The sequence below is a fragment of the Strix uralensis genome, chromosome 7 (assembly GCF_047716275.1).
Source record: "Strix uralensis isolate ZFMK-TIS-50842 chromosome 7, bStrUra1, whole genome shotgun sequence".
In the NCBI taxonomy this organism is placed as follows: domain Eukaryota; kingdom Metazoa; phylum Chordata; class Aves; order Strigiformes; family Strigidae; genus Strix; species Strix uralensis.
Genome location: NC_133978.1, coordinates 15,401,506 through 15,419,702, shown reverse-complemented (window position 1 = coordinate 15,419,702; position 18,197 = coordinate 15,401,506). Strand labels below are relative to the sequence as shown.

Sequence of the window (18,197 nt, the reverse complement as noted above, 5' to 3'; positions counted from 1 at the left end):
CCTGTGCATCTGTGTCTGTGTGAATGCATACGTGCTGAGCTGCATTCTGCCTTTGCATTTTTGAGATCTGCCTACAGGTCTGTGTGTTTTGAGGTTTTTTTGCTATGCTGCAGGAGTGCACTAGCCTCATACTGAAAAGGAGAATTAATGCAATTATATGCAATTATTAGCATTAATCCGTGTGTACACACAGAGGTATGTTCAGATAGTTCAAGAAACAACTTTTTCAAAGATGTTTAATGTTAAGGAAAATGTCCAATGGAATTGGACGGGGTTTGTGGCTGGACTGCCCCGTTTACCGGGTGCTGAGGGAACTGATGTTTCTTAAATTTGTCATTGGAGGTGACAGGCTCCTGAGCGCTGCGGGGCCGTGTCTGACCCGTCTCCTCGGGGATCCGTGCTTCCAGGCGGCGGAACGCGCCTTTCCCGCCGCGCGGCCTCCGCCGGCCCCGCGCTGCCTCAGGGCGGCGGCGGGCGGGCCCAGCGCCCCGCGGCGGGCGGGCGGCGCGGCCCTGCGGCGCCCTCTGCCGGCGCGGCGGGGAGCGGGCTCCGCGGCCCCGGCCTCCCCTCCGGGCCCGGTCGGCAGCGCCCGCCGCCCGCCCGCGCCTCGCCTGGTGCTTCCCGCCCAGCTGGCGGCAGCTCTGCTGCGGGCCCCCCCCCGCCGCCTCGGCGCCGCGGGCCTCTGGCCCCGGCCTCCCGGCCCCGCACTCTCCCCGCGTCGTTAGCCAGCGCCGCCCTCTCCCGCCCTCACTCTAGCTTGGCTTGTTGCTTGATCAAAGTCACTTATTAGATAAAAATTGTCTGCTCTCTCGTATGACCCTCAGCACACTGGAGACGTGCAGGAAATGATTAGTCTTAGATGATTGAATAAACAGTATTAACCAACTTCTCTCTGTGGTGGGATGGGCCTGGGAGAGGAAGAGGGATATTTGAAAACCGCTATGTTGAATTCCTGCTTAGGGATCAGGTTTTTTCTTCCTTTCACTGTTAAAAAGGAAATTTCTGAAGTGATAAGGGTTTTATGTATGTCTTTTTCGTGTCCTTCCTCCAATTGAGTGCTTCGAAGTGGCTCCAAATGAGATGTTGTTAATTATAGCAGCCGCAGTTCCCCAAAGGTGGCTGGCAGCGTGCTCGTCCCCTCTGGAAATGGAAACCCAGTGTTACTCGGTGCTGCTGGCCCTCAAACACCTCTCACAGCAGCCGTTTCCCTGCCTCGCCTGTCTCCTTGGAAGGTCTGTCTTTCTTTCTCTGCTTTCAGAACAGCTTTCTGGTGGAAAGATTATTTGCTAAATACTTGATTTCTCAAGAAATGGCGCACTCTTGCGCAGGTGAGGGGTGGGTGGCAGTGCTCAGGCTTGGTCAGGCTGTGGGGCCTGCACCACCCTCGGCCGGGCAGCAGGTGACATGTTTCCACTGAGCTCTGCCCTACTTCTGTGTCTGCCCCGCAGTGACGGAAGAAAATGTGTGAGAGGGGAGGAAATGCAAAAAAGCACCGTGTGACAAACGTCTCTAAACTTAGGAAGAAGGTCGAGCCTGTTTCAGTGGGTGATTCAGGACTCCCATGACCGCAGGTGAGCAGGTTTCCACGGTCCATTGGTCCTGGGATGGCAGAGCTCTTGCTGTGGATGGCAGCCCTGGCCATGAGGAGAGCTCATCCAAGAGCAGAACTGAAACCACACTTACTTTCAAACTGTAGTATGTTTTTAGATATGGCAGTGTTTTGAAGCAGTGCTGAAATATTGGAATTTTTTTTAGGAGGCTGCTTAGGCTGCATTAGGAACTGGTAGGGACCATGTTTTACTAAATTGTCCTTCTTAAGTGAGTTATTCAAAGTCCCGTTTCTGATACAGTAATTGCAAACTCCTGATTTGAACTTTCAATGAACACAGACTGTAGGAGAAACTTGTGAAATTCTCTTTCTTACAGCTACTACATAATTTAATTTTATTTTTTTCAGTATTGAAGAGGGTTTTGTAGTAATGGTTTAAGAAAAAAGATTCAAAAAAAGTCTAACAGGTCGATACATCTGTTCCTTTAAAAAAACACATTCTCCATTTTTGAGACATCATAAATATGTAAATGAGGGCTTTTTAATTACTGCCTAGGGCTATAAACTCACATGCTAGAGGGGAGGGAAGAAGGAAGGCAGAGAATAATTCACATGATTTTTTTCTTTTTTTTTTTTTTTTTTTGAGAAAGAGAGAGAGATTGGGTTTTTACCTCAGAAAAGACAGCAGAAGAATGGGGCTTTTTATTGCTGAATTACCAGAAGGTGCTGGGAACATTTCTTTTTTTGTTTATCCTTTTGGATGGAGTTAGCATATAAAGCAGTAGCGTACGACCTTTCTGACTAATGTGTGCACCAAAGAGAGGGGATTTGATACAAACCACCAGGTAAAATTCCCTTCTCTATCCCACTCTGTCAGTATCCTTAATCCTGATCAGCAACATCCCCTGCTGTCTGTCGAGCTGCTCGCAGTGCCTGAATCTTAGCATGGTTTCTAATGCGGGTACACCAGAGGCAAGCGAGAGACCCTGCAAAGTCATTTTCACTTGTGACCTGATAAGCACTCGGCACTTAACTGAATAGAAGTATGCTCTTATTCGGCCCTGCCGGCCCTTCTGTAACTTAAGCACCATTATTTTCAAGTAAGGTGATCTTGCTGCTACTTTTAAAACAGCATGAGATTGACAGAAGGGGTGTTTTTTTAAATTTCAGGACGTGGGGGTGCATGTGGGGAACCAGACCAGCGTAGAGTAGTACTTCTTGTAGTAGGTATAGTTACTGGAAATTTAATTCTGCTGGTATTTTTCCCACACAAAATGGTCTGGTATCAAAACCCGTATTCTGCTTTGGTAAAACTTCAGATCCATATGATAATTTTCACTTTCCACATTTAATCTTTTAATTCTTGCTGAGGCCTGTGAAAGAATAATTTTCAGATAAAAATGGTTTCCCACTAATGAGCTCCATGTTTTTTATAGCAGAAATGACTTAGAGCCAGTATACTTACTGAAAAATTTATTCTGTTTGATGCTTTTGTGAGGTATCTGAGAGAAAGGTAAAAATGAGTCTTGTGGGGGTGAGGCAGGTTATTTCAAGTGTAAAGTGTTAGTGTCATTGTATGTGGTGAGGCTTCATATGTACAGTTTTGGCTGGTTCATGCAACAAATGTTTACTGCCCCAGGGAGTTAGTGGACTGAGGGGTTTCTCTGGACCAGAATAGAATAAATGAGCTTGGGCTGGTGAAAGTGACAAACTGGTGGCAGTAAAGGGCTGGCGGGTGTCTGTCCATGCAATGAGGGGGAAGAGGTGGAGGGAGACTGGCAGGGCAGAGACTGTTTTAGCCAGAGAGCACTACTGATGTGAGAGCAAGTGGAGTTGAGGATGGAAGTGAAAATACTTCTAGCTACTAGGGGAAGGGTGAGAGTCAGAGAGTGCTTTTCAGTGGGAGCCATTGGGTTTTAAGAGCAGAACTATTTCTGAGACTGAATTTGATCAGTTAATGACTGAAATTTTATGACATGTCTGTGTAGGAGAACAGGGGATTGTGCTCCCAGTCCTGCCTCCAGGAGTCCTGTCGGGCTCCTGCTCAGTCGTGCAAGTTAGTTCTGTGCGTTCTGCCCTCTGCTTTTCCAAATGGGCTTTGAGAAGCTATGCTGTGTGGGAGAAATAACAATTTGAACAAGTACAATAGTAAGCTGTAGTTCAGGTAGCTGATAGCAACCTTCAATTTTGTTATGGCTAACTGGAAGGCAGAGAATTGGGGTGGTATCATATGTACAGTTCATGAATCAACGTGCAGGATAGTTTGTTGGCATGAGTGACAGTACATGAATGCAAGTCATTGTCTCTGTAAAATCTATCTTCGGTCTCCCAGCCCTGAAGTATATTGCCAGTAACACCAGAGGCAGCTCCTGATGCCACTAGCCATGAGTCTGAGCACTGCTGTATCTGGCTTTACTTAAAAACTGTGTTTTCTGGAAGTATAGAGTATGTCAATATATCTGTTGCTTGGGATAGATACTCTTTTCAGCTTGGCTCCCAATTTCTCTGTGTGGCTCTATAGCACTGAGGAGGTTAAATAGGTAATGCCAAAATAGACAAAATTTGTGTTACAAAGTCAACTAGAAATATGGTGTGTTGCTTACTGGTTCATTAAGCAAAAATCCTGACTTCTTAAAAAAAAGCCTGAGTTTTCATTTCTTCAAATATTTCAACAAAAATCTGTGTGCATGTATATGTTTGTATTTGTTTTCAGCATGCCCTTCTCTGTCTGTCCTGATGTTCAATTAAAATGCAGATAATGTGTCCCAGCTTGTAAGATGGATCACTGCTGAAATGGTGTCATGTCTGGGCTAGCTTATCTCTTGATAAATACCTCTGCTGTCCACTGAGAGATTAAACTTCGTGACTCCTGAGGTCTGTTTGGGGGTCTTACAGGCAGATAAGACTGTGTTACCCACTTCTAATAAAAATATATCAATTTACATTTGCCAAAGGACCTTTCGATGGCATTTTCTATTGAGAAGGTGGCAGTGTCATAATCAAGCAATAATACTTGTATGTGAAACTGGCTTTTCCATTTCATAAGTATTATAATTTATTGACAGGAGTGCTTTATTGAACCCTCTTGTGTCTAGAGTGTGGAGATGAGGAGCTTGAGCTGCTGTTATAAGACCTCATTTAGCTGTCTAGCAGAAAAGATTTCTTTCCCTGAGTCTAATCCGGTAGGAGCCATGGAAGAACATTATCAGCGAGGTACAGAAATCTCAGGCACTTTGGGTGTGTGGGACACACGCGGATGCTGTGGTCTGGAGTCTGTCTCGCCGTGACAGCCATGCAGTCAGGGTTCCCACCACGGGGAAGACTCTTCTCCTGGGGGTTGAGTATGGACAGTGTTGGATATGTACAGGTGCTTTAACTGAAGAGATGTTGAGTCACATGTAGTAGGAGTGGTGAGCAGCCAGCTTCTCTAACCAAACAACTGTCTGAAAAATTTGCTTTCTCTTATGTGTATGCAGGGAGTGGAAAGGAGTTTTGTCATCAGCAGCTCTCTGAATAACCAACTGCTCAGTGGCCACTGAAAAGGTTCAAGAGGGAGAGGTTTCTGTGTGAGTCCAGAACCTTGCTTGTGCTAGTATAAAGTATTATATAAATACAGCATTTGGGTATATATATCTGAATCTGTGCCCACTCCCTGTTTGTGAGCATGAGGATACAACTCCTTGGACTGTACTGCTCTGTAGCAGTAAAAGGATACAGGAATTTGTAGGCAAAGACTGTTTTCCTGTTCCAATGCACAGTATCTATGGGTTTATTGCCATTCTAGATGCCATGAAAGTGATTGAATCAGCAGAGTATACATATATATGTGAAACATCTCTGGGCCACTGAGAAGTGAATTCTAGAAAAAAAGCACTTAAAAACTGCTCAGCTTATTAAGTACAGGCTGGAGTCTCATGCAGTTCTACTTCAAACATAAGTAGAAGTCACAGTGCAAGCAGTTTGGTAATATGAATTATGGATTGAAACTGTTGATTAGTTGTTGGCTTCTGTCTTTATGATCTGCTGTTCTGCCACTTTAGGAAAACTATAAGGCAAGGCCAGAGAGGATGAATGGGTGGAAGGGGCCCAGGGAAATGCAAACCGTGCCCACACCAGGAGGCTTACTTGTGCTTTTAGTGTCTTTCTCTTGGTCCAAGTTTGAGTGGCATTTTGGCCATTCCCGCCTTTCAGATCAGTAGAGCTGTTTATGCTGTGGCTAACCCTTCACCCCAGTCTGAACACAGGGTTAAGGGAGAGGTAAATAATGAATTCAGCATGATGTGTGTGTGCTGATTTAGCGCCTACTGTTTTCCCTCTTGCAGGCATTGTTCTTGATTCCAGACACATACCGTTATCTTGACAAAGAGCCACTTACGTGTGATTGTGGAGTATGATGTAAAGCATGGCTCTGAGAAAGAGTTAATGAATACACCGAGCACGGCTTGTCTTGATGGCACCAGTGTGTACCAAACTGTATCCACAAAAATAACTCATGACCAGCATCAGTGGTGGGTTTAGGGGACTGCAGGTTTGCTCTTTAGATCATTGTAACTTGTTGCCAGTTTTCATTTGATGATTTGATACAGCTGTAGCAACATGCATTAGAACTCATAACACCACTCTGAGCCTCATTTTCATTTTCTAAAATTTTTTGAAGTCACAGGGAAGTTTTAATTTGCCTTAAGTTACACAGTTTGTTAGAGATGGGTCTAGAGAGTGCAGAACACGTTTTTCTAGAAGTAACAAGTAGTTTGTTCAGCTGTGGATACCTTAAAGAGCCCAGTTTTCCTAGAAGGCAGGAACTGCTCAGCCCTTTGATGTGAACATCAGGCCTCTTCCATATACGCTAGGTTGTGCATCTGTAATCGTTAGTCATTTCAAAAGTCTTGGTTGAATTGTGAATTCCAGTCCTTCACTTGCTGTCATCTAACCATATCAAGGGCTCGTTAAATAGATCTGCTACTTGGAGGAGAGTCCAAAGTATACCTGTTGCTTTTATTTTCAGTACAGAAATCCAGAGCCTTCATAACATGTTTGGTATTATTTTTGGCCATATAATACTCTGCCATATCTGATTCATTTAATACTGATGGGAGGTATTTTCTCTTAGAGGAAGATTAGGAAGAATCCCCATGCCCTTGTCCCTGCAAAAGCCAGACCATCATTGTTACTGAGATTATTATTTTATCTCGCAGTGTGCTATGGGGTTTCTTACAAGCATCTCTGCTCAGGTGGTAGAAGTGCACAGACTGTGCATAATGATCTTTACTGTTCTTTTTGTCTTGCAGATCGAGGGATTTTAATGGCTTTCAGGTAGAAGAAAGTGGAGACAATCAAAATGAATTCTATGGACAGGCACATACAGCAGACCAATGACCGGCTGCAATGCATAAAACAGGTAAGCTGAAAGTGGAGACCGTTACGTGTTGTGTGGCAGGTGTGTTGTAGGTTATGGTTACCTGTTGCTTGATGAATATCCTTGCCTTTTAGAGGGGAGGAGAGTGGTAGAAATGAGACCTTTTAAAAATCTCATTGAAGAGAAGAATATCTGCTACAAGAGCTGGTGTATAAACCTCAAAAGCCAAACTTCCCTTTCACCTTTCTAAGAAATCTTCAGCCTGGAGACTGAGCAGTTCTGTTTTTGCTGAAAGCAGAGTGGTGCTAGTTCTGCCAGCTCTGCCCTGAAGCTGTCACAGCGGGCAGCCATCGTACTTGTGCTCTGAGTGTAGTAATCCAAAATTTCGACAGGCCGGTTGATTCTAATCCAGTATCTGACCTGAGACCTGCACTGCTTGGAGACTTGAACTTGGACAGTTGGCATACCTCCAAGCACTCGGGTTAATCGGTTTGCACAGAGATGTGAAAACTTGCGTTTGCAAGGTAGAAATTTCAGAAGCATCTGTTTGTGAAGATGAAGGGCCCTTATAATTCACTGAAAGGCAGTGGGATCTAAATCTCATTTACAGATTTTCCCACTGTAACTGTGTTTGCAAATGCTTTTATAACCAAGTGAAACTACAAAGGCAAGGATGGAATGAGCAGATGCCATCTTTCCCTGCTCTACCCTTCTCAGCGAGCTTTGCTCTTTGGCATTGCAGGCAGCGTGTATTCTCCCCTCACATACATTCTTCTCTGCATGCAAGAATCCTTACAGCAAATTCATAGCAATGGTCCTTTGTGTAGAGGAGGTGGACAAGAAAATGCTTTCTCATGTTGATGTTTCCTGTTTTTATCTCTGAAGCAATTCATGCATGCAGCGAACAGGTACATAAATGCAGACTGAACACCAGTATTTTGAAGATTAGTTATCCCAGCTGGATCCATGAGATGAGCTCCGAAATTCATGGTTGAAATTTTCTGAATTACATTGAAAAACAGAAAGACACTATTCCATGAAATAATGTTCCCAAATAATTTTTCCCTGTTGTCTGAGCAGTTTTCTCTGTCAGATCAGGCCACAGCATGTTTAGAGGCCAGAGTCCTGCTGTTTCAGTTTTATATTTGTATTAACTAAGTTAAAAACCTACCTGCCTACTTTTGCTGTGGGACATGTGTATTGCTTCTTGAGGGAGCGCAGCTTTTCTCTGTTCACAGATTTCTTTCTATTGTAGACACAAGCACCTTAAATTAAAGGAACTGATAAAAAATAATCATGGGGGTCGTACTGGATCACTCTAGATTTTTTAACTTTCTTTTATCTACAACTTCTTCAAGAGGGGCAGCAGAGGGGAAGGTGCTGATCTCCCTTCTCTGGTGACCAGCGATAAGACACAGGGAAATGGAATGAAGTGGCACCAGGGGAAGTTCAGGCTGGACATTAGGAAAATGTTCTTCACTGAGAGGGTGGTTGGTCACGGAACAGGCTCCCCAGGGAAGTGATCATGGCACCAAGCCTCTCTGAGTTCAAGGAGCATCTGGACAATGCTCTTAGTCATATGATTTAGTTTTAGGTAGTCCTGTGAGAAGCAGGGAATTGGACTGAATGATCCTTACTGGGTCCCTTCCAACTTGAAATATTCTACGATTCTATAATTATTTGTTTCCATTCTCTTAGTTTCAGCAGTCTCCATCATTATGTTTTGTCATGTTTGCCTAGGTATTAGTAGAAATTTATGTTTTCTAGAATGTGTAGTAATGCAAAGAACAGAAAATTATTTATTTGCAAGTCTGGCCATGCAGATGCTTTGGGGGATATAAAAAAAAGTCTAGAGTTTATATCTAAACCAGCTGATTTTCTCTCCATGTTTCCTTTATAAGAGAGGATTTCAGGATAAATCAAACAAAGCTAGTTCATAGGTCAAGGAGCAGAAATAGGAGTCTGTCCCTGCAGAAGTGCTGGTCATAATCCAGCCTTAGTCTGTGGTGGCTCTCTCTCTCTTTCATCACTCTGGTGAAAGTTAATGCATTCATGGCCCTTTAGAGGCCTGAGGGAAATATGAATTTTGGGATTTCATCCCTGTTTCTTATGAACAACTATCTGATTCAGGAAAAACATGCCCTTGACTGGCACAAATTGGTGTCCTTTTTGGCCATCCTAGCCCATAGGATGAAGAATGAAGTGACTTGCAGAACAATTTAACCTTCCAAGTGTGAGAACAGACCTTTAAGATCAAGTGGAGACAAATGGAGAATCCTTTTTCTAGAGTTATTGGTTTCTGTACATAAAGAATTTGTATTATTGTAATTAGATAAAAGAATATCAAATTACACTTCTTATAGTATTAAAGAGGTATTTTTGCCTATGTAATGGGTACTCTGTCAGTTAAAACACTTAACTTCATTTATACATAGTGCTGGTTTACATATGCAGCTAGGATATTTCTTCAGTGATAAAGGCTGAGGGGAGGAAGGACAGACTTCCCAGCATTCATGAAGCATTCTTGGGTTTGTGTGATCCTGTCTGGAAGAAAACTCGAGTTTTTCTGGTGGGCAGGGGCATGCTTGCATAGCTGCTCTCATCTGTCAGACAGCAAAGGGTGCCTGACAAGGAGGTGTCCTACTTGGGCGTGCGCATGAATTCAGGGTGCCTGCGTTCTGTATAGGCCCGAATAAGAGAATAGGGATGCTTTTGTTTTCAACTCGTGAAAAGTGTAGTTAACCAAGACAGTGGCTGAACACCAAAAATACATAGCAGAAAGCTTTTTTGTGAAAGTGGCAATACTTGTAGTTTTGTTGGAGAGGAATGGCTGATTTTTTGTTATTGTTGTTGTTGAAGAACTTAGCATAGAGGCTGCTCATTGTTTTTCTGTAGTTTCAAAATCTTGTGCCATATTGGAGAAAGAGACAGAAACTGACTCTGATTAGCTTTTTGGAGGAGACTCACCTCTCTGTCACACAGAATTTCCAGCTTGGAGAAATTTACCTTGTTCTTTGAGGGGGGTCATTAGCTGGAAAAATTAACATGGTACCACAAAGAGTAATCTCCAATTCACCTACAAAGAACTGGACTGCACACTGTTACGTGCACGTTGGTTTGGGGAGCAAAGCACTACTTTAGATGGCCGTATCAATGTATCTTCACTGATTTGGGGGATTAACTGCAGGGTCAGACAAAAATCTACCTGCCTTTTCTCCGCGCCCCCCCCCCCCCCCCGCCCCGGTCTCCACTCTTTTATCCTTTCTTCCCAGCCCATGAACAAACAGTACTGCTGTTGGCCTGAAGGGATGTGTGCTTTCGGGGTGGCTAACACAGCAGTGGCATGGAAGGTGCACTGCAACAGGGGGAGGAAAACCGTCCTTCCTTGGCGCCTGGCATCTGCATGTTTTATAACCTTGCTGGCAGCTAGTGGCTCATGCAGCCAGACCGAGAGCTGTCTGCCGCCCTCCTCGCCCCTCACCCCAGCCCCTGAGAAATGCTATAAATGGTAATCCATGTGCCTCTTTAACTAGATCAGGTTTCAACACAGGGTCAGGACAGGCTTCTTTCTTCCCAGCTCTGTGACTTGTGAGACACCCACAATATCCTTGCTGACTTCTGTTCCAGGATCAAGGTTGTGTTTTACCTTCATCTTTTTTAGTGCTTTAAAGCTACAAACCCAAAACTTGTATATGATCAGCTAGTTAGGAAATGAAGTGTGTGTTAAGAAGTGTTTCAGAATAGATGAAAGGGCAAACTGAAGAGGTGGCTGTGTATTTACGCTTAAAAAAACCCCAGACTTCTGTGGAAGGCTGGAACAGCTTGTGTGGTCTCTTTGTAGCTGATTCCCTCAGTATTTGTAAGTGTATGTGCTTTAAAATCACACATAGTTTTTTTGATGTACAGTGGAAAAAGACCAAGTAACAGGCTTCCCTTAACACATACAATTAGTTTGTCATGACACAGGAGACTCTTCAGGGTACATTGAAGGAGGCTGGATCTTCAGGGTGCAGACTCCTTTTCCTTAAGTTTTTGTCCATACAGACAAAACCACAAAATGATTTTCTGCTCAGCGAAGGTCTGATAGCCCCTGAGAACTGCTCTATTCAAGGCTGCAGTAATAATCTGTTTATCTGCCGAGTACTCACAACTCGGGTGACTCTGATGTACCGTCCGCCATGGAGCTCTGGGGCAGCAGGAGCTGACTTGGGCAGGCACAGAGCTGAATTTGAGGGCATCCCTGGCACGTGGGGCCAAGGCAGAACCTTCTGAAGGAGGCAGCTTGGCTCCTGCAGCATGGGAAGTCCTGACAGAGAACTGACTGGTTTTTGTAAACCGTTCTTCTTAATAGACCAGAGGGATGGCTTTAATCAAACACTGTTCCTTATTTTCCTTATGTGATACCAGCAAATACCAGGCAAAATCAGTGGGTTGCATGGCATCTCCTCTCCACTATCACCCTGATGGGTCCACTTAAAAAACTTAGAGCGATTTTTAAATCTAGGGACTTCTACATTTTGTTGTCTCTGCTGTCAGTCAGTTTGTAAGGTTTCTATATGTCTCTTCTGAAATTCTTGAAAAGACGAAGATGGAGAAATTCTTTCTATATTTAAGTTACAAGGAGGCCACTCCTTTCAGAGTAGGTGCATGGTTATCTTCCTGCTGTGCTGAGGATGGTTGTCAGGGTACATACTAAAGGTGTACTGAAATTTTAGTAACAGGTTAAAGGGAAGTATGAAAAGGCTCTCTGGTGTCAAAAGTATTCGGTCATGGTGGGAACAGAGAAGATTGTTTCTGCTGCTTGTGTCATGGTATGTCAGGACACGTTGAGCAATATCATCAAATGATGCTGGATCACTTGGGGAACCCCAATTAATTGGAGGCACACATCATATAGCTTATTTCTAGAAACAGATTAGCATTTCTCCCCTCTTTCCTTCAAGCAAGCTTGCTGAATAGCTGCAGTTGTGATGCTTTGTAATGTCTATCCAGCCATTCAGAGAGATAGGCTAAAAGTTGTAATTGCTGGGTGTTTTTGTTGATATTTTCTTGCTCAAATTGGAAACAACCATGCCCATCTCTTTCATCATCTAGCAACTGAGTTTTTGGTCGCTTACAATTCAGAGGAAAATAGAGTTCTTTGTATATTTACATAACTGTTAGCATTTAAGCCGTGAAATGTTTGAACTAATTCTTCTGCTCTTCAGTGTTACTGTTGCAGACTCATGTAAATGCTTAGCAGTCCTAAACATGTCATTTTTAGTATATTTTGGACTGGTTAATATGGACTGGTATGAAATTACAGCTGAAAAGGTTTTGATAAAGCTTCATGAAAATTTAATTCCTGAAGAACTTTGAAAATGAGAAGTATTCTTATGAATGGATGAATTTATTTACAATACATATATTTGGTTATAGCCCATGTAAGTGTTACAGGGTGTTTTAGCAGCTAAATATAAAATAACATATAGCAGTAAGGCTAATGGTGAAAAAGACCTTTCTTTTCCATAAAAAGGCATTTGATGGGCCTCAAGTGTTACAGCTTATTGGTTGAGTGGTCCATCAATGCCATCTTAGTAGCTATATTTTTTTCATTATTTTCTTTTTCTGAGAGCCATAGCTGCAAATTCTTTGTCTGCTTTCCTGCTCAGTCTGTTGGAATATTCCCCTGCTAGAGTTAAGTATGTTTAGGAAAAACTGACAGCAGACCAGCTTTCCTGGCTCCTCTAGTCCACTTAGAGACTTGTCAATCAACATTGTGTTAGATCCTGCATCCTGGTAGGGACTGCTCCGGCTCAGACAGCGAAGACACAAGGGAAAGAGCAAAGAGGCAGAGTGCTAGAAGCACTTCTGGTGGGGAGGGGGAAGAAGACAACTTCTTGATGATTGCAGTATTTGGCTGGTTTGTTTATCTGATGAGATTCCAGTGGGTGGAATATAATCCATCATCTTTTGAGGCAAGCTGGTAAAGTTGGTGTGGGCACACTACTCTCCTTCCCAATTCTGCTGATTGTTTCACTGCAGCACCTGCAGTGCTCAAGGACTGGGATGTTAGTGTTGTTAACTGTTTTCGAAAAGGAAAATATACATGTTTTAAATTTACACTTAAGACTTCTAGTACCCATAGTATTTAGAATAATTTTATTATTTTCTATGCAACTAACTAATCTGGCCTATTGCTTAAAATTACTTATTGGTAAATAAGGATGAACATTTGAAAGTTCTAGAAATCTGTAAGCTGGATCCATGGTGTCACCTCAGTGAGGTCAGATGAGTATAGGAAGTCCTTTTAGTTAGCAGCTGGGTCACACTCTGCAGTGAACATGTGACATAGCTGGCAACATGTTTCTAGCTTCTGTCATGCCATTTCTGGCTCTTCATAGGTATGCACTTGCTACTCAAGTTCCTTCTGTTGTGTGCATTAGTGCAACAGCAAATCCACAGCAGGTGTGATTTATATGGCATTTGCACAGAAGCACTGTTGTACCTGTTTGCAAAAGCAGAAGGTATTTTTGAAAAAGTTGTGTGAAGTGGTGATAGTACTGTTAATACCAAAAGCCTGCAGCTGCGCAGACCTCTACCATCATCTACTGAAGGAAAAGTCTCCTCACTGTCCGCTCCTTGTTGCTTCTGTGGCTAGCAGGAAGAGCCGTTAATAGGCAGGTCACAAAGCGCTTCATACTGCCGGCAGTTTTGTAAGCACATGCAAATGAAGATGATGTATGGGGAAGCATTTTTCCTTTTGACTTTGAAGTATCTCAGTAATGTCTAGGTGGCTGGTAGAACCCATGAGAATAGGTCATGTGAATTTTACATCTTCCACAGTGGTATCAGTTTATGTGGTGGTCATTTTAAATAGTCACCCTGAGATTTTATCTCTGCATAGATTAAGAGATTAAAATAATAAAGATTAAGTCAGTTGATTAAAAGTGCTATAAAAAGCACAATCAGTGAGTAAGTAAATTACTCAAGTCAAAAAAATTAAATACCAAAATATGTCCAACAAATGTGCTGCTGTTTGACTGGGTATACTGAAGACTACTGGTTATTTTTCAAAATCAGTACATTTATTCTCCTGAAATTTAGAAAATGAATAAATGTATTTATTTTAAATACATGTTTCAAAAGTTGGTTCAGTACATAAATCAGAGGAATTTGAGTCGGTGCTTTTTCTCCCCCTTGCCATCAACTCTTTAAGTAGCGTATTTTCTTTTTAAAGGGTGTGCTATTGAGAATAATCTTCCAGTAAAGGGATGTTGTAATACTTCATTAATGTCTTTAAAACACCTTGATATGGCAAGAACTGCAAAAAAACCCACCGAGCCAAACTTTTCAAAATGCTGTGATATGCACCTCAAATTATTAAATGGTTCATAACACAGAATTATTTATGCAGATGACCCACTTTGCCTGTATTCTTCACTTAATCTTCTGCTAAAAGACATTGTGAAGCTAGATTTTTTTGTAAAGAAGGCAGGTAAACAAGTCTGGAACAAATTTTCATCAATGAAAACCAAGAAAAATTTACGTAAATATTTAGAACGTTTTTCTAATAGTGCAGTATTCTCAGAGAAGGAACATGGCCACTGCTTTGAGAAAATTAACTCTTTGATATGTTGAGATATTTCAGACTGAAACTACTGTCTGAAAATCATGAGGGCATTAGAGAAGAAAGCTCCTGTATCGTTACATCGTCTGTTGGAGTGATAAAGCTAAAGAAGTCACCTATAGAGACATCTTATGCTAGCACGTTATGGTAGGGAGATTCTAATGGAAAATGGTTTGTTTCAGTTGCCAAGAAGAGTGAGTGAACTGGTTAGGCAAACTGATTTCATAATTTAGTTGAGCTGTAATTGCAAATTTAAAGATAGACTGGAGCCTTGCGTTGCTGAGCGTGGCCTTAGAGAAGGAACAAACAGTTGTACCTCTTTTCTTCCCATAAAATCAGTCTTTGTGAGCGACCAAGGAAATATAATTAAGAGCCCTCTGATTATTTTGAGTCTTTTGTAAACCATACTGTTCTCAGTGCTCTCAGCTGGCATAATAGCAGTCCAGGTGCTGGTGGTAAGAAGGGTACAAAGATTGGGCTGGGCACTGTTGTTCCATCTATTGATAGATTAACGAGAAGACATATTGCCACTAGTGTGCCCCATCTCCATCTTCAGTCACATCTGGATCACAGCCTTCAGAGTCCCAAGTCACGGTTTCCTCTTGGGCAGGGAAGAGTGGGGTGGAACAGCAGTAGATGGGTTTACAACAGAAGAAGTTTAATTTGCTTGCATGTTCCCTTATATAACCCAAAGTTATATCAAAGTGTATCATAAATATACTGCAGTTATGTAGATATGAAAGATGCAGAGCAGAAAGACAGCAATGAAATTCTGATCAGCAGAGCTAGGGAGTGATTCTTGTTTTAGCTCTTCTAGCTTCTGTGTATAGTGCTTGAGGATTGGGATGTTGAATCCATCTCTAACACTTATGTAGAACTAATGGACAAGCCAAGTTTGCAGTGTCTTTCCTTGCCTCCAGCACATGCACACATATGCATGATCTTCCTCACAGAGCTCATGGTATAGGAGATCCAGGCAGGAGAACAAGGCTATTCAATTACCAGGTATTCAGCTTTTCTGAAACCAATACCAATTTATACCCACACTTTACACTAAAAGTGTGTAAGAGAAGCATCCGTGGAAATCTGCATTAGTACAGGTTTCGTTCCCTTACAGCTTACAAATGGACAACTTGCTTTTTTGCAGTTATTGATGCTCGCGTGTTTTATTTGTTCTTTTTCTCATTTGTTTAGCATGTGATCTTCTGTCTTTAGTGTTGACTCCCCTGCTCGACTTACTCAGTATTTTCGTGTAGCTAAAACATCCGATAAAGAGGTGCTGGTCTTTGCTCAGTATTTACTGTTTTCCTTTGAAAAAGAAGCTGCAGTGGACAAATGGGGCAAAGGTGACTCCCTTTCATGCTTTTTTTTATAAGTAGGGATGACTAACACGGTTTTACTCTCTCTCAGTATATCTAGTGCGTCTCAAAATGTGAGCTTAATAAAATATTTATAAAGCCTCTGATGGAATGAGCCATGTAAGTGCAAGATAATTCTATTAATTAGGGATCTCTCAATCTCACAAACACTAAATTGGGGAGGGGGGATTATCTGAATACAAAATGCACAGCTTGAGCCTTTTAATTTTTTGATAAATAAAACAATCTTTGATATTGAAAGGGACTGTAGAGAATTGAACTATATATAACCATATCCAGATAAACAAAAATCACACTCCCAAAAGACAGAAAATAGCTCAATACTCCCCTCTATGCTCTTGAAAAAGGAAAAGACCGTTTGTTTTGAATCTTCATTGCAGATGAGTTTTTAATATACTGACTATAGCTGCTTGTGGATAAGGCCTTTGTATAATCGCACTTGACTGTAAAAAGAAGTAACAACAGAGAAACCACCTATTTCAGGCTACAGCATTTTCTACATTTAAAGCATATCCTCAGTTAATGTCCTGTATTTCTGTAACAGCCCCTGAGCTCTGTGGCAGCCAGTGGAGGGCATGCCAGGCAGAGAGGGAATTCGTGATGGATGGAGATCTGAAGTAGAGGGCTGTGCATAGGAAGGGAAGAGGGGCTCATGGTTGGGCTTGCGCACGGAGCCTGCACAGGTTTTAAAGTAATAAAGGCTCTATTTAATGTGTTACAGCAAATGATCCTTGATGATTTGCAGGTCCTCTGCTGCTTGCTTATGGTGGTGAGTGAGCTATCAAATTTAGGTCTAGTGGGAACATACTTGTGCACTGAGTAATACACAGAGATCAGCCTTGTCTCCCCTTGGTTACACTCCGTCAAGGGTGTCTGACCAGGAATCCTGTTTACATTCTTTAGATAAGTGTTTAGTTTTCATTGGGGAGCTGAACAACTTCCATGCCCAACATGCAGGACCACAGTATTTCTGCTCCTGGGTTGTTTCAGTTGAAGGGCATGTAATCTTTCTGTTCTCTCTGTCCCTTCCCTTTCCAGGTTCCTTTCTTTCCTACTCCCCTCTTTGTCCCCACTTCAGCACAACAGTGCATTTTCGTTACATGTGATTGCAGGTGTGTCTGGATGAATATTAAGATAGACAAAAAAAAGTCTGAATTGCCTGGCACAATCTGCCAAAGCCACCTGGACACCAAGTCCTGTCTCTCAAGGGTCAGACTGGATATGCACCAGAGTTAGAAAAGTCATGTAGACATGGAAAAGAGTGGATCAGCTCCATCCTCAACCAGTGTCAGTCGGTTTAGTTCCTGTTGTGGTTTGAGCTCAGAGGGCAACTGAGTGCTCAAACCAGGACAGTTCCAAAGGAACAACGCTTCTGCATTAATAGTTTTGAGCATCCTTATTTTATATATAAAGTTTGGTAACTACTGTATGTTTTGTTTTGCTTTTAAATTCTGTACAACTGTATGAGAATTTTAACTTCCATTGTTGTGGAGAAAGGCTTGAAAACCTGCATGCCAGCAGCTGAAAATAGCAAGCAGATCATGTGAACTTCAGAGTTGTATACATGCATTTCAAATGTCACAAGCTCTACGCAAAGTTTATGGCATGCTGAATATGTCTCATCATTTGGAAAAGATGGGTTTTGTATCACTTGAAATTCTGGACTTGTTGCAAGGTTTTGCAGAACTTGTAGATGAACCTGTTGTCTAAACTAGGAATAAGTTGATTGAATTCTGAGGATTAACCCCAGAGTAAATATGTACAATATCAGAAGACTAAAAATCATTATTTCCTTTTGGCACCTCTCTTCGTATATATCATGTGTTATGGACAATAATGAGGAATATTGATAAAAACAAATATTTCTTTAGGTTGAAATAGTCAAAAGTGCCATTATTATTAAAAGAGGGGGGTGTTGTGAGACAGGAGGAGTGTTTGTACTGTGAACTTTATCTTCCTCTTATATTGATGGTATAGCTCCACCTTCGGGAGAAGTTTCGTGATGCGTTTAATCCAAAGTGTGGTCTGCTGAGAGCAGAGTCCTGGTACCTTCCCAGCCCTACCCTTTGTTCACTGCCACCTTCTTTGAGTCAGGTCTAATGATTGTGTGGTCCCATGGGGAATCTCACTGTAACTGATGACTGAAAATCAGTATTTGGGAGGTTAGTTCATGGTCAGAACGTCAAGCGTGATCTGATGCACTGAAAAGTGGTGGAAGTACACGGTTTGGAGAAGAAGCTCTCAGGCGCAGCCTGCCATGAGACTAAGCATATCAAGAAAATACATCCTTAGTTTTGGGTCAGC

General features: G+C 42.3%; 1 protein-coding gene across 9 annotated transcripts in view; it reads left to right on the top strand.

The window, feature by feature from the left end:
- ZMIZ1 (zinc finger MIZ-type containing 1) overlaps nt 1-18,197 on the top strand; it is a 360,677-nt gene that overhangs the window by 187,497 nt on the left and 154,983 nt on the right. For 8 of the 9 annotated variants that reach the window (XR_012629622.1, XM_074874528.1, XM_074874527.1 and 5 more), the window contains one exon: nt 6,838-6,947. Coding sequence is in view for 8 of the 9 variants with exons in the window: in XM_074874528.1 (XP_074730629.1) it covers nt 6,888-6,947 (60 nt within the window). In the remaining variant the exon portion in view is untranslated. Of the gene's footprint in view, nt 1-2,136; nt 2,395-6,837; nt 6,948-18,197 lie in introns of those variants that run through there. The other variant, XM_074874529.1, reaches the window with a different exon arrangement.